Source organism: Beta vulgaris, chromosome 8, assembly GCF_026745355.1.
Source record: "Beta vulgaris subsp. vulgaris cultivar EL10 chromosome 8, EL10.2, whole genome shotgun sequence".
In the NCBI taxonomy this organism is placed as follows: domain Eukaryota; kingdom Viridiplantae; phylum Streptophyta; class Magnoliopsida; order Caryophyllales; family Amaranthaceae; genus Beta; species Beta vulgaris.
In genome coordinates this window covers 23625454-23642587 of record NC_079209.1, presented here as the reverse complement: position 1 = coordinate 23642587, position 17134 = coordinate 23625454, and the positions used below count along the sequence as shown (strand labels likewise).

At 35.6% G+C, this 17134-nt stretch overlaps 2 protein-coding genes across 2 annotated transcripts; both read left to right on the top strand.

The window, feature by feature from the left end:
- Window positions 1-8373: 8373 nt before the first annotated feature.
- On the top strand, window positions 8374-14436 carry LOC104908007 (hypothetical protein). The gene is made up of 3 exons (XM_010697047.4): window positions 8374-8830; window positions 9894-10214; window positions 13710-14436. The coding sequence occupies exons 1-3, from the start codon at window positions 8553-8555 to the stop codon at window positions 13873-13875; spliced, it is 765 nt and encodes a 254-aa protein (XP_010695349.1). The 5' UTR covers window positions 8374-8552; the 3' UTR covers window positions 13876-14436.
- Window positions 14437-15882: 1446 nt separating this feature from the next.
- LOC104908011 (glutathione S-transferase T3-like) lies at window positions 15883-16998 on the top strand. The gene has a single exon (XM_010697054.2). The coding sequence runs from the start codon at window positions 15883-15885 to the stop codon at window positions 16996-16998; it is 1116 nt and encodes a 371-aa protein (XP_010695356.2).
- The last annotated feature ends 136 nt before the right edge of the window (window positions 16999-17134 follow it).

The following is a 17134-nucleotide window of genomic DNA, read 5'->3' as shown; positions in this document are numbered from 1 at the left end:
AATAAACTCCCAATCAAATGATGATTTTGTCCACCTATTTTGTAATTATAAGGTCCGCTCCTGGTTGATTGATATTTGTAGTTGACCTCCCATTGATGTGAACGAAAACATCATGTTGTATGCACGAATATTCTCAAAGAAGTGATTTATTCTCTTATGTTTCTTCTCCAATAAATTTGCCAAGAATGATGGCGGCCTTTGTAGGAGTGGAAGTTGGACCTTCCCTTGCATACAACACAATGAGAATTTGGGCTTGCTTGTTTTGTTTTGTTTTGTTTAGTTGATCATTCATCGAACCACATCTGTGCTCCACAAAACTCACATTCTGAGGTGGGATAACCAATATCCCAATATCCTTCAAAATTTGAAAGAACTATTTATGTTTATTCGTCCTTTTTTTATCTCATATTACTTACTGATGAGTATATACAAAAAAATTTAGAAGTAGAATTTCAACCTTTGGATATTAACAAATATCATATACACACCCTAAAATCTTGCTTATGAGAAGCAAATATTTAGTCGAAAAACATACCAGTTAAAGTATTAACATCATATTCTTCGACACTCTCTTCATCATGATCATGTTGTGGATATGATGCATTCATGTCATTGCAATTAGTCGTAGACTGTATAAAACTAACTTGGCCTATCATAACACATATGAGGACGTAATTACTAAAAAAAATCATATATTAAATAATTTTTATATTAGAATATTATTATTGAATTTTATCTAGCAATTAGAGAATACCAATATCAATGTTCCGTGCAACTGATGTTAGTATTCTAGTACTTCGAATAACACGTTTTTTGGAGTTGTACTTTGCACTCATGTGGCAGAAGCTTACCGGGTCACCTGGAATATTAGAGATGTCTGTAATAGAATTACTTATTTTTTGTGGTATTAACATTTCATGTATGAAAGTAGACGCATTTTTTAAAGAAAATATATTTCAATCTATATGCTACATGTTGTTTCAGTATATATTAAGCATATGCTTTAAAACTTACTTCCTCCAATAGCGTTTTCTGACATTATTAATCTTCTTTTTTGCGTTGCAATTCTAGCGGCAACATATTTATCTAACAAATAAATGATGTAACAACTTTATTCTTACAACAATATTTATATAATCTTATCTTTTACTTTATACAAAAAAAGAAGAAGAATTATGTTCTTTAAATCTACCGTTACTTAGTCAGTGAGCGGGATTGTGTTATTCTTTTCCACTATGACTGATGTGCTCCCTGTTAATATGAGATAAAATTTAGAAGCACATTAAAATTACACAAATATATTCAAATTATATAAATATGAAAATATATTAAAGGATACAACAATTCTAACCATTTTCCTCTGGGGTTGTGTAGTTCCTTATGCAATCGGTCATCATTGTACACATGCTCGCTGATCCGATGTTTGTCAATACTGAAAAACATATATGGGATATCATAGTGAAAAGATGATATAAACTCCATTGTTATTATAGAATAAGAGATAAAGTAATCTAAACATAAGTGATTACCATTTGATAGAGCACTTCCATTAGTTTCATGCGATCGAATTGCACAGACTCTCAATTTCTTGATGCATTTGTGAATGATTAGATCTTCTTGCTCGTTTCTCAGTCATAATGATCTTTCTTTTATGTCTCATTAATATTTGTCTTGCGAAATGATCACTTAATGTCCCTAAAGTTTATTTAAGATAAATAATTATTTACATTCATTATTTTTCTTATTTAAATATGAATCTAATATGAATTAGAAAAAAATTTAGATGACTGCATTACCACTTGAAAATTAAAATACAACATAGTGGAGTTTGAGGAGAGCTGAGATGATGTATATAGCTATGTTGAGCGTTGCTTGAGCTCTGACCACAAAAAACTTTTCTTCCACCCTTATTTATTGATCCTGATTGTCCTAATAACATCACATAAAAAAATATTTCTTCAAAGTATAAATTATAAGAAACTATATATAATATACCCGTGTTTCCTTCTTTTAATAAAATGAATATGATTTTAAATCAGAAAAAGACTTAGATGATTGCATCACCGCTTGAAATACCATTGACTGGACTTTGAGGGGGAGTTGAGATGATACATGTAACCATGCTCAGAGTAGTTTGTAATCTGACGACATACCCATTTTGTTTCATTGACCTTTATTGATTCTATATGTCCTAATACATCGACATGAAAAATGTTCCATATATAAAACTTATGCAAGTTTATAAATGATAAAAATCATAGCAATTGCGTATAACATTTTATGAACAATTAGATATATCACTCAAAGGACTTTGTCGAATCGAGAAGATATTTGAACCTAATGATGAAAATGTAGACAACTGATCATAATTGTTTGTACATAAAGTATAAAATAATATAAGTTATTTGGACAATTATATATATCTCTATTATACTCCCTCTGTATTTTTTATCTTTCTCACTTAGAGTCTTGACACTATTCACAATTAGAGAGAAGCTTTTACATTTTTCTCAATATAAAAGAAAAAATATAGTCATGTGGGGTCTTGTTTGATTCGTCTCAATGAGTACTTTATTAATATTCAATTATTATAATTTTTACTAATATGTAATGATAGATAATTAATGTAGAATAAGTATGTGTCTGATGATTGTAACATAGGAAATAAGATAAAATGATACTCCTACGAAATAGAGAAAAAATAAATATAACTTATGCTGACATTACCAACTTCTATTACTTTCATAATTATTTCAAGTTACATTTAAAGAAAGTGGTAGAGTACAAAATTATTTCATGGGGTACCAACTATCAACTTAAATTTCTGGTTAAGTTGGTCTTTTAACATGGTATTAAATACAGCGTGACATAAAAAGATCATTGATCCAAATATCATGCACCCCTTCTTATTAAGAGGAATATATAGCGCTAGGTACGAAAGACATGTAGATAATGCTTCTATGCAAGAACTTGTTTAACTAATCAATTGTCAACTTGGCGTATGAGACTAACCATTATTTAGATAAAAAAATAAGACATGCATACCTTTTGGTGTGTAACACTCACTAGTGATGCATCTCTCTTTATTGTATCTTTCTTAAACTTATTTCACCTCAACATCCACTTGGACTTCACTGCTTCACATACACTACATGACTACAACTACTGAACTACAACATTACAGTCTAGATGACCGTACAATGAATCTCAGATTAATTAATCAAAACATGTATAAATAATAATCCCACAATTCAGAAACACATGTTCATAAATAACCATCATTTCAGTTGTATATTATATTTTCATAAAGCATATTTCAAGGAACTTGCGGGTACTAGCGGTAGTTGTTATATCGATTGCAGTACAATAATCTCCCTTTTACGCTTTTGAGGTCGTCCTTATTGAGCTCTGAGGAACGAGTTTTTTTAACTTTTAAAACGAGCATATTATAATAAGTTAGTAACTAATTGGAAAGTATTACTAGTACTCTTTAAGCATAGCTTCTAGTTTAGAAAGATTATTTACATTAGTTAGAATATAATTTGACATATTTATCATTTACGAGGCGGATAGTTTATACTTAACATCTTAATATTATAATAGTTTATATGGAACCTTTTTCATACTTATTTCTTGAAAATCTACAGATATTACTTAGAAATTAAATTAATAGTATTATCCATATTTTAGTCATATTATCATATTATAAACTTAGAATCAATAATTAAACTTAGTTAAATGAGCTAGTCATTAAGATCATGAATAGTTATGACTTTAAAACTAGATTAGGAATATAAGTTAAACATGTGGTAACTTAAATCGTTTGAAGCTTGGTATTATCCATGTTTTATTGGAAACTAACTATAAATATTTACTAAACTTGGTTATATATATTTTATAAGTAATTTTATTAATAAATTATAAACATATGTAGTCTTGTTAATACTCAGAAGCATATCATTAAGCCCATTATAAGAATTAATATATGAGCATGAGTGTCATAAAGAAGCAAAGTCATTTAGTTTTCAATAAAGAGTATAAGTATTAAGTTACTTGTTGAGACACTTGCATGTATTTTCATAATAATTTGATAATCTTTGCGATCTGATTGGATGAAAAAAAACTGGTTGTAAATTTTTTTAGTGAGAAAATTAGTTTATGAGATAGATTGAAATTATTGAAAAAATTATTTGGGGTATTGATGAAACAGGAGATTCTAATTATCTTGGAATATTTGTGAGAAACAACTTTTTATAAGCACTATTTTGCGAGAAACGACCTTTAAATTTTATTTTTCGCATTTAACAACCTTATTCAACTGAATTTTTTGCAAGATCATACATCAAGGCTTTTTTCCGGTGTTGATTCTCGTTTCCAAGCATTGATAAAAGTGTTTTCTATGTGCAATCCTTGCATTTAAAGGTGTTCAATGCATTGACCGACGCTTGTGATTGAAACGTCTGAAAATAACTTTGAGGTCTGATATCGCAAAACAAATATTGGTTAAGGTTGTAAAATGCAAAAAAAAAAAAAAAATTAAAAGGTTGTTTCTCGCAAAAAAGTGTTTGTAAAAGATTGTTTCTCGTAAATTTTCCAATTAACTTACATTCTTTTGGATGGTATGAATATGATGAAGAAGAAATTGTTCTTTTAGTTTAAAAGACACTCCATGCATTTATTTTTGTTCTTCAGGTTTTTCTTTTTAGGTTGTATCTTAAAGTTTTTCCTACAATGAATATTTTCTATTTTTGGTGTTTTGTGTTTCCTACAATGCTTAATTGAAGCTATATTTTTCTATGATTTTTCGCCAATTACAGCCTTTTGTAGTTGCGAGTTTGTTAATTTCAAACTCTTCAATTGCAGCCTCATAAATTCAAGGTACCTTTAAGTTGTAGCCCAATTTGGATTTGAGGCCAAAGATGACGTCATGGTTAATCATGGTTAACCTCCAGCGAAAATTTTTGTCTCAACCCTTTTCAAAACCTTTGATTTCTCTCTCTCTCCTTTGACCTCCAGTTGCTTTAAGTTTAGTTCCCTCGTTTTTTTCTCTGTTTCTTCTCTCAACCATTAACACATTTTACATTGTTTTTCTCTCTCCTCTCCTTCAATTTAGTGCATTGTCATTTGATTTGGAGTGCTGCATATCATAAGACAAGGTTAGTACAATTAAATATTTGGTTTTTCCCCAATTTTTTTGGTTCGGGATTTTTATAGTTTTTTATTTCAAAATTTTTGGGTGAAACAATTAGGGTTTGTTGATCTTAAAAATTAGGGATTTTGATTTCAAAACCTAAATAAATGCAATTGTAATCATGATTTGATACTTATGTAGCAGGAATTATGTTTAAGAAGGGTAGAGGTTGAGAGGTCTAATTGTAGGCTGTACATTTCAAAAATGAGAGCTTGGACTAAGGACAATCTGAGGAGAAGGTTTTATGCATGCCCAAACTATGATGCTGACATTAACACAAGGAGATGCAAGTACTTTAAGTGCCTTGATGAGGAAGACCCAACAGATTGGCAGAGAGATGTAATATTAGGGCTAATGGAAGATAAAAGACAACTAAGCAATGAAGTGGAGGTGCTCAAGAGGAAGCTGAAGAAATCAGTTGCACTTGGAAGGAAGAAGGACACATACAAAATTATGTTGAAGATGAAGAGGACAAGGGTTAGTTCAGGACTGAAATGTGAGGTTTGGATAATGTGTGCACTTTTGGCCATATTGTTGTTTTGGTACTTCATCTTAACTTGAGATATAATTGGGGGAGGGGGGAATTATTAGTGTTATGTTTTGTAAGAGCTTCCAATGCTCATTATCTAAGTTTGTAGTAAGTGAATTTGTAATGTAATGAGTGAAATGGGAATGAAATAACATTTTGTGTTTGTTCACCCAAACTCCACTTGCATTCAAAGTTGTTCCAAACTCCAAATAAATGATTGTTCTCCAAACTAAGAAATGTCAGCACGGAGAGGAGAGAGGAGAGAGGAGAGAGGAGAGAGGAGAGAAGAGAGAGAAAATGGTGGTCTTGGAGAGAGAGGAGAGACAAAATGGAGGTTAGAGGAGAAAGAGGAGAGAGAGCAACTGGAGGTCAGAGGAGAGAGAGAGAAATTGAGGGTTTTGGAAAAGGGTTGAGACAAAAATTCTCGTTGGAGGTTAACCATGGTTAACCATGACGTCATCTTCGACCTCAAATCCAAATTGGGCTGCAACTTGAAGGTACGTTTAATTTATGAGGCTGCAATTGGAGAGTTTGGAATGAATAGGCTGCAATTAACAAACTCGCAACTACAAAAGGCTGCAATTGGCGAAAAATCCATTTTTCTATATTATCTAATTTACTATATATTTCTCACTTAAAAAAAAAAAGTATACATAAAATATTACATATTTCCCAAGATTAGTTCTGACATAAGGTGCTCCTTGATTTCCCCCCTTGCTTCCAAGTAGGAAGAATAAAATGAAACGGAGGAAGTATATGCTTTTAAGAATGAACCTCTTAATTCAAAAGCAATGTTCTTTAAATTTTACCACATACAAAAGAACCTAATTCTGATAAAAGAGAAAATGAATGTGTTCAACAAAATAAATTCAAACTCATTTACAGGGGTTCTTTTTCCAAATTTGAAATTTTAAAAGGATATTCTCATTGGTAACCTTGTGTTATTAAAGATTACATTAGTAACCATTATTAAAATCAAAAAGTGACATTATAGTTTTATTTTATAAGCAAGCGTGACATTAATGACGTTTTTGGTTAAATTTTCCATTATATAGTTAACCATCCATCCGCCACCCACCTCTGGTGATGCTAGTTAGTTGTTGGCCATATGAAAGTTGCTTGATATTTCTCTCTCTTCGGTGTGCGTGTGTTACCACCTTCTCTCTCTCCTCTAGTATGAAAAGTAGCCGCCTTTAAATTGTCTCTCCTATTGACCATTGGGTTGATTGGTAATGCAAATTGTTTTATTCACTACTACTACCGCACCATCGATGTTGCTCTCGGCGGCTCGTCGCCAACCCCGCAACTGTCGCTGCTGGTATTCCTTCAGTGGGTGTGGGTACGTGGTTAAGCTACAACTTTGTGTTACGATGTTGAACCATCTGCGGTGGGTGGCAGATGGCTGGCTAACTACTAACCGAACAACACCAACCCAAATTCAAGGAAGATAAAAAATTTGGCGTTTTCATCTAGGGTAATCTGTTTGAGGGTTTATGAATCAGAATAATTAAGGAAGATGGATTGATCATTGTTATGAATAGGGTTCAGATTACGAAGTCTTTATAGTTTGATAACCTTTTTGAAGGAAAAAAAAATTAGACTACCATTGTTATGCATAGGGTTCACATGGGCTACTAGGGGGGTTGCGGAGGCTGGGTTGGTGTTAAGTGGGTATGCGAAGAGAGGGAAGGAAAGCAGCAGTGAGGGGTAGAGACGAAGGGATAGGAGAGGGGGAAGGGGGAAGGGGGAAGGGGTAAGGGGCAATAGGGGCCAATGGGTAGAGGAGGGAGGCAAAGGTTGGGGGGGGGGGGGACTGGCGCCTTGCGAGAATGGGGTGGTGATGTTATGGTTTTATATAGAATTTTCACCCTACTTATAAGCTAAAGTGTGCGACTATGGTGGTCTTATGAGTCAGTTTATGCTGACTCTCTCCATCTAGTTGTGGTTTTATGTTTTGTGATGATTTCTAGTTTTAGAAACTATTTCTATCCTCCACTATTTTATGGCTGCCACAATGGATTGGAGTGGTTTGAAGGCACATATGCTGACTTTTGAGGCCTTGGAAAAGAAGATTTGAAGACTTGACGTCTGAAGCCAAGAAATGAAGAAAAGAAGGCTCGCTCGATCCATTCGGGAGACTTAATCCCGATCGGGAGACTTAATCCCGATCGCGAGACTTAATCCCGATCGAGACCGCATTTGGCAGAATTGGTTTTGTTAGGGGACCTGATGGGGTGCTCCTTGCCCGATCATATTTCGCTGAAGTGGCCCGACCGGGTGGGTGAACCCAATGTCATTGGGCGCTGGCTTTTCTGCTGGAAAAAGGAATATGAGGCGAAAATGCTCCGCCTGATCGGTCAAGTGAGTTTGGCCCCGATCGGGTGACGATCCCGGCTTCCATATTTTGATATCTTCGGGGCTATTTTGTAATTCTTTTCCCATATATTCTAGGGTTAGTATAAATAGCTTAGGAAAAATAATTTTAAATAAGTCAACTTTTGCTCGGTCTTCCAATTTTAAGTTTATCTTTTGATGATTTCTGATTAAGTTAGGCTTATATTTCTATTTTCTTATATTGAGTTTTAACCTGTTTGTGACATATCTAGTAGGTTACCTATTATACTTTTTGCAACATCACACCCCACCGTCGATTATCGGATGATACTTTTCGTGTTGGATTCTAGTCGTGTTTTTTGATCGGAAATGAACACCCTACCTGTTTTCTCAAGCAATTAAAACGAGGACTTCAGACGACTTCTCAACAAATTGAAAAAACGACTCAATTTCTGCGATTTTGTACAAAGAAGTTCCCCTGAAACACAGCGCTCATCAATGGGAGAAGAAGACGAGAAGAGGAAAAGGGTGGTGGTAGAATCTCTAGGATGGCTAACGGAATCTTCCATTATGCCCAAAAAACACAAAGCCATTGAAGGTGTTGGAGCTTCTTCAATCTTAGAACTCAAAGCTCAACTTTACAAATCTCAGGAAGAATCGAAGAAATCTAAGGAACTTTCCGGTGCTGACGTTGAGTATCACCGCGCCAAGAAGAAGATCACCCAGCACGACGCCTTTTCTCGCCGAAACTCCGGCGTTGATAACCGCGCTCATCAGTAATTTCTCTCTCTTTTCTGGGTTATTGTAATGTTGGTTGATCTTTGTGGGAGTTTGTGTGAAGTATGAATTTTTTTGTTGGTGTTTTGATGGTATATTTTGAAAATATTTATACTACACCTGCTCATGGTACACCCAAGAGCAAAATATACAAATGAGTAAATGTGCAAACAGTTCTAGTCATTTAAGAAAATAAGCAAACACTTTTATTACAAAATGAGCAAATGAGTAAATGAGCAAAATATCATATGAGCAAATTTGGTGTCAACTGAGCACCTCAAGTTCTAATTTATTACAAAAATACCCCTGGGTGTACCATGAGTGAACTCGTATATTTTGTTCTATGTTTTTATCCTGAAGTTTAGGATTTAGTGCTTAAGTTTGTGTAGAGTATGAATTTTTGTGCTTAATGTTGGTTGATGAAGTTTAATCCAGTATTGATGCTTTTGAATAATTTGAGTCATTGGTAGTGCTTAATTCTTCAAGACTATTTAGGTTTAAGAAAACCATGTTAGTTAGTAGATGAAGAAGATTGATTGCTCCTGAGACACAACCAAATAACATCATGAGAACTTTATTGAGATTATTCTATAATCTGTAAGAGTTAGCTTGTGTTCTTGAATTGGCATTGTTTAGGAGCGAAGCTATCTGCCAAATTTGACTATAGTAGGTTTCCTTTGTGGTTAGTATCATATGCGTTGAAGTTGTGGGCTTGAGAGGGGAGTTGGGGTGCATCTTTCTCCTGGCTAACAAAGAGCAATATTTCTTGGCTTTGTTAGTTCCGTAACTGTGTTAGAGCGTGACAGGGACTAAATTAGCTGCTATTTTCTTGTACCACCAGCCAGAGAAGGATCCTCTTTTAGGCATTAGGGTAATATTGGAGTTGATTTTATAAGTGAAAAGTACAGATTGTCTAAGATTAGGAGTTAGGACCTTTTCATGTTTGTTGCTACTTGACTTGTTTGCTTATGTAATTCACATTGTTTTTGTGTTTGTTATTGTCATTCTGTGTTCCATATGTTTGTTGGCTTAAATGATCAATGTCACCTTAACTCAATGTAGGGACAAGCTTGCACTCAAGGCCGTAAGTGATGGTTCTGCTAGTTATGCAGCATTGGAGAAAAAGGCTGAATTGTATGAGAAACTTGCTAGGGGAGAGCTTCCAGATGAGGAAGATAACGAGAAGTATTGTGTTGATTTTTTCCGTAAGGGTCAAGAGGAAGATGGACTTCAGGAAGTGCAGGCTCATGATTCGTCTTCTAGTAAAGTATTTGAAAAGGAAAATGATGAACATGATGAATTTATTCCTTTCAGTACAAAGCACATGGGTTTGGGGCATGCTGCTGGAGCTGTGGACATTGATGAACACAAACGTTTTGTCAGGTGAGCCACTATCTTCGAGTGTTTTTTTTCAGCTTCATCTTCATCTGGAAAATATATTCTTCTGTTTAGTACATTAAATATTTGCTTGTAGGAAGCAATGTTGTTTCCTCTCAGGCTATTTGAGGGTTTTGTTAATTTCTCTTTGTTATTGACACAAGGATAAGCAGACAGAAACTAAAAATTATTTAGATGTATAAAAGTTAGAACTGACTTATCTTGCTGGTATATACTTCCTCCACTTTTTTAACTTGCAGCATTGAAGTATGACAAGAAGTAAGAAGTAGAAAGAGATAATAAATGAACCGCATGTGCTAGGAGAGAGAAGAGAGAATATATTGCCAAAAATTTCCATGTTGTAAGTAATGTGTAACTTCCCGAAATGGCAAGCTTTGCAAGAAAAAAAAAATGGAGGAAGTATAAAACAAGAAATTGGCAACAAAAAATCTTGGCAAATAAAATGATATTCATTTCTAAAGAAAGAGTGCAAGGTAGGCACTAAGAACAAACACAACCACACTCAACGCTTAAGGGGTCAACTGCATCATCATGAATCACGTGCAACCCAAAGCATCAAAAGCTAAGAAATTAAGCCAACAACAGCCTAAGAAAAGCAGAAGAAACTAACAGCCAAAGCCCATGTTAACACCAAGCTTGACGTAGCTTGTGCAAGCTATTCTAAACAAAATATTCATAGGTACTTAGAGGAGATTGACAGGAATTTTGAGAAGTTATGTTGTTCCTTTGAATCTGCACAGTTTGGAGAGATTCTGAAAAGGCCAGATATACAGCTTGGCGAAATCTCCTACTTACTTTATATGCCCACATTCTGAACTTCTTCACCAAAACAACCAGTAGTAGCCCTGCTCCCAAATTTCTCTTCATTTCTTCCCAGATTGTCTGAGCATAAGAGCAAGCAAAGAACAGATGCTGCAGAAAGAACAGACTGTAGGCGAGAGCATATTTTGTTGGGAAACAGTTCTGGATATCCAAAAAGGAAAGACGAGCAAACATTTTGAACGGAAGGGAATTTTTAGTTAAAATGAAATTACAAGAGAGGGGGAAATTGAGGGTGGATGGTGCTTCTATTGTCAATTAGAGGATGAGTTGGTGTGACATTATTTCCGTTCAGGTGGAGGATATATAATTTCAGGACAGTGTGGAGCCCATTATCCACCATGAAATGTAAAGTCTAGGGCAAAGTTGTATGATTTGTACTCAAAAATTAGAACTGATGTTTGATTTTAGACTATTAGAACTTTATAGGAGGGGTTGACGGTTGACCCCATCTATTTTTAAGCTCTAAGTACACAACTTGAGCCTATAAGGAATATGATTACCCTGGAGAATGTATTTTGATGAAAGAAACCCATAGAGAAATTGCCTTTTGAATAGGTGAAGGAAGCAACATCATGCCCTTGCTGACATCATGATCTCATATATTGGTTTTTGTCCATTTTGGAATTTTGTGAAATTTATTTGTGCTTAACACTCATATGATGTAGTGAATGAGACAACTGATTTAAAATGGTTGGAATAGAGCCTACTGCATACTTGTGTTCCTCAGGCTTATGGAGGAACTTTGGGTGGTATAGAGTCAAGCACATTCTTTTTACTTAGATGTTTGGGTGGTTTCAAAATAAATGAAAACTTACTAATTTGATTTTTGGTAGTTTTAAATTAAATGACCATAGCTTTTAAGGCATATGGGTCCTCTCTATTACTCTCCTCTACCAAATAGCAATCGTTACCTTCTCTTTCTGTCCCCTCTTCCTTGATAGGCGTGTCACGCTCAATGTTTCAATTATTTTGAAATGGAGGGAGTACTTATGTTTCTTCCAAAGTGGCGCTTCTAGATGACAAGCAGTTTATCAAATGAAGTAGGTTATAATCAACTTGGGTGGCTTTTTAATTGTTTATATCAATTCTTCCTGGGGGGTTCTAGCTTTCTGTCACACCTCTGAAAGATGCTAACAGTTTTGGGCTTACTAATAACACTGTTCAATTGTCAATTTCCCCTTTCTCAATATTTTGTGTGTACATCTAACTATTTTGTTTTTACTAATTAGTAATTACCCAGTTAAGGAGATACTGTTTTGTTTAAACTAGTGATATATGTAACCTCATCTAACCAAATTCCTCAAAGTGATGTATCGCATACTTGTACTAGGTTTGCAATCTGATTATAAAATCAATAGTTTAACAATGCGCGCCTATATGAAGGGTTCTGAAGCAAGAGAGTTACCAGTTGCATCTAGTACAATTTGCATTCTTGCTAACATGGGTAGATTTCAGCATCTAGCCTTAGAATATAGCAATTGCGGATTTAATCTACCACAAAGTAGGTTTGTAGATTTATGTGAGCTATACTATTTAAGATATTGGCTTAGGACTGCAAACCAAGGAAGCCAACTATCATGACATGTTGGCCTAATATTTGAAATAATTGACTTAGTAATTATGATGATTGATGGTCAAATCTGGACGGGACTCATGTTGCATGAGTTTATGATCTTGAATATACTTTTCCTTTGTGGCTTTAAATTTTAGGAAAATTTGTCAGAAACAACCTTTTAAAAGAAAGATTTTGTCAGAAACAACCTTTTAAATTTTTTTTTGCCAAGAACAACCTTAAACAAAATTTTTTTTGTCAAAAGCAACCACATGATGTCATTCCGGTGCTGACTCACGTTTTCCGGCATTGACTTCTTAATTAACCCAATTAACTCCCATTTCCCTTCTCCACCAACCCCGCAACCCCCCTTCCCCACCCCGCAACCCCCCCCATCCTTCCCCCTACCTCGCAGCCCTCATCCCCCTCCCCTTCCCCTTCCCCTTCCCCTGCTGAATCATATAACCCCCTCCCCTTCCACTATTATCGCACAACCCCGCAACCGCCTCCCCCCTCTCCCGTATCCCCACAGCCCCTTCGCACGCATCCAAAGCCCCACATATCTAATCCTAGAATATATCGAACCCAGATCTGAAGAACCCATAATTTTCGAACCCAAATTTGAAGATGCATGAGATGCATGGATGCGCGGGAGGGCCAAAGGGAGGGGGGCCGCGGAGATGCGAGGGAGGGGGAGGCGGATGCGGGGATGCATGGAGGGGAGGCGGCTGCGGGGATAGTGATGCATCGGGGGTGGTAAGGAGGGGGTTCGGGGTGGGTGTGGGAAGGGGTGGTGGTTGGTGGTTAGGGTTAGGGTTAGGGTTTCCAATTTCTCTAAAATTGGAGGGAAATGGGAGTTAATTGGGTTAATTAAGAAGTCAATGCCGGAAAACATGAGTCAATACCGGAATGACATCATGTGGTTGCTTTTGACAAAAAAATTTTTGTTTTAAGGTTGTTCTTGGCAAAAAAAAAATTTAAAAGGTTGTTTTTGACAAAATCTTCTTTTTAAAAGGGTGTTTCTGACAAATTTCTCTAAATTTTATGAATGTTTACAGAACATATGAATTCATTATTCCTTATCTTCTCCAATTTTGAACTTTTAGGGAAGTTCATGAAGAGGTGAGTGAAGCCAGAGAAAGGGCTTCTGAACTCAAGTTACGGAGGCAAGAACAAGCAGTTGCTCGTCGAGAAAAGCTTAGACAGGCTTACATTAAGAAACAACTGGAGAAGATGAAGTCTGCATCGGCAACAAAACAAGAGCAAACCTAATCAACTAATGCAGGCCATTGAATAGCACCACATACAAACTGATCTGGCCACTTACTCGGCTCTGTTGCAATTGTGGTATCAATTATCAAGTATCAAGTTCTTTGAGCAGCTTGCCAGAAGTTCATGAAGTAGCTGCTGCAAGAATCCAGGTCTTGCACTTGTTGGGTTTTTGTCTGTAGAGCAATGGTTCAGGGAAACATGTCATTCGAGTCACAGGCATCACTATCGTGAATTCGTGACTCCTCAACCACTACTATGTTTCACTGGACTCCCATTTGGATAAAGAATCAACATGCATCAGAAGTGTTGCACTTGAATATACCAAAACTTCTTAATTCTGAGAGAAATTTGTGTCTATTTATCTGAAGTAGTCACCTCCACCCTTCAAATGATGCTTTGAGCATATGTTGAGAGATTTCCCCTGTTGTACCAAGAATGTAAATGTAAGGCTATGGGTAAAGATCTATTAGAAACGAGCTTTTAGCTGAGAGGTTTTGTAGTCTATTGAGTTCCAGAACTGAACTCCCGGTTAAAAGAAAATGGAATATTATGATGAACTAATATCATGCTGCTCCATGCTCCACATTCCACAGGCTCCGGCATTGATGTTTAAAGTTATGGTGCATGGTTGCATATGGCCAGTGTGTCGGGGCTTTTAGATTACAACATTTTCAGAATCATCGAATAGTTTCGGAGGTTTGTAGGTTGGTTGGTACTTGGTATGATCGTGTGGATTTTTTTTTTTTCTCGAACTTCTTTATTGGCAGATTTCGTCATTCCAATGGGAAATTAGAAAAGGAGGGAAAAGGATGAAAGGAAAAGCCCTCTAATCATTTTCGTTCTCCCTCTTCCAGTATTCCCCCAATGCTTTTGATCCGTCATCTCTAAATTATACCTATGCTAGAGAATCCATCTTAGTGGTTGGCCCGTTGTCTCTAACAATGATGGAGAACTTTTTCTTGTATGTTGTGAATTGTAATCAGAATTTACCGAAGAATAATCTATCAGGTCACGAGAGAGGAAATACTTCTACATTAGAGCACCTAGAGTACAACTTATTCTAAAACCCCCCAAACGCCTCGTAATGAGGACCGAACTCACAATACATGAGTAAAAGGTGGAAGAGCTTACCATCGTCTCACTTCTCGATATTTATGTTATGGGACAATAAAAGTCCTTTATATCTCTATCTTATATCAATACTTGATCCTTTGGTATCCACTTTCAATTACCTAAATACCCTCCACTACCAACAAATATTACAAATCCAACCATCAATATATTAAATATAATTGCACCAAGAAAGCTAACTGAAGCAGCTTAAAGTATGCCCATTGGTTGATCCCAAACTTGGATCATGAGGAGAGAGAGATTAAAAGGGAATAAAGAAATAGGAGAGAGAAAAAAAAAGAGGAGAGAAGGCAATGAACGGATCGTTGCAACGATCTCGCCAAGGAGTAGGTCATTGCCACATGGCGGAAGGGGAGAGGAAGAAAAAAATGGAGCGGGCGCCACTGCTGCTGCATGGCAGACATCCAATGCCCCTCATTTCTCTAAACTAACGGCTAGGATTATTTGTAATTTTTAAGGTTGCAAATTTTCGCAACAGACATATTGTCAGTTTAAATTTTTTTTTTCAAAAAAACACCAACAGCTATATATTTTTTTTGTCTATAAATAGAGACCAATATTGAACTATTTTTACACATCTTATTTTTGAGCTTATTTTGTTATTGGAAGTCATATTTGTTTCCTTTCTTTATTTATCTACCCCCACAAAAATAAATTATCTCCTAATTAAAATTAGCTATGGATCTCAAAACCGGTAGAAAAAAAAACCTTCCAAAATTCAAAGGACCTCAACAACCTCATATTAATCCAAGTTTTCAGTCGTCTAGTTCCCAAATTAATCTCAATTCTCAAACTGAACCAAATTTTCATATGGGAAACAACTTACAAAATATGATGTATCCTACTCAACTTAACTAGCAACTCCCCCAACATAATATGAGTTTCTCAAATACACCTTTTCACTCTCAATTTGCTCCACATTCACAAGAAAATCTGTACAATTTGAATGAGAATTATAGTTATTCTCAAGATGAAGCATCATTTCCTATGTCTCAACATTTCCAGCAGTCACAAGGTGATGGGTCATTTCCGAACTTCAGTAGTTCATATCGGTCTCGAGCTGCATCGGTTGAGCGTGATGATGACAACAATGAAGAAGAAGATAAAGGGTCGAGGAAATTCTGGAGGCCATGTGAAGAAGAGGTTCTCGTGAAGGCATGGCTAACCGTAAGCCAAAATAAAGGTAGTAATACTAAACAAACAGCAAGTATCTTCTGGACAAAAATTACTAAAATGTTTAAGGAAGTTAAGTGTTATAGAGATCGATGCTGGGAAGAAGGAGTTGAAAGTTTAAAGGAGTCTGATATCTTACAATTTGACAGAGAGTTGGGTCAAATACAAAGTCAATGGAAAAGGATACATGCAAAAGTATCCAAATTTGTTGGTGCATATGCTCATGCAGAGTCTCGTCGGAAAAGTGGTGAGTCTGATGACGACATCATGAAAACTGCATTTGCAATCTACAAAAAGGATAATAAAACATACTTCAATAAGCTTCACTGTTGGGAAATTTTAAGGCTTAATGATGTATGGAAGCCTATGGGAGATACTGTCAAAGCTTGCAAAAAGAAGACAGTTAATCAAGAAAGTGGCTCAAAGAGGTGGAGGATCAATGAAACTGGCAACTACTCCACTTCAAGTGAGCCAAATACGCCAAGCAGTGGAGACCCAACTACTCCAAACGACGGATTCACCAAAAATAAAGGCAAGGGAAAAGTTTTGAACATGCCTGCAGAAGCCTTTCAAGAGTGGATGGATCAAGTCCAAAAATTAAATTTGGAGAAAAACAATGAACTTCAAGTCGAGATCCAAAGGATTAATCATGAAAAGGAAAGCAACAATGAGATGGTCCGGCTAGAAAGGGACAAAATTGCAATTAAAAACAAGAAGATTAACTTGAAGTTATTGAAGGTGCTTTCATCGAGGAATGATTTAAATGAGGAAGAACAAGAACTTAAGAGAGATCTAGTTAAGGTTTTATCTCCAATGTAATTTTCTGATTTTCCTTTAGTAAGATTAATGTTATTTAATGTATTTCCTACTTTCCAATGTAATGTTATTTTAGTTAGTCTTAGACTCGGTTGTAGTATGAAATTATCAAATTAATGAATCTAAAAGTTTTTAGTTT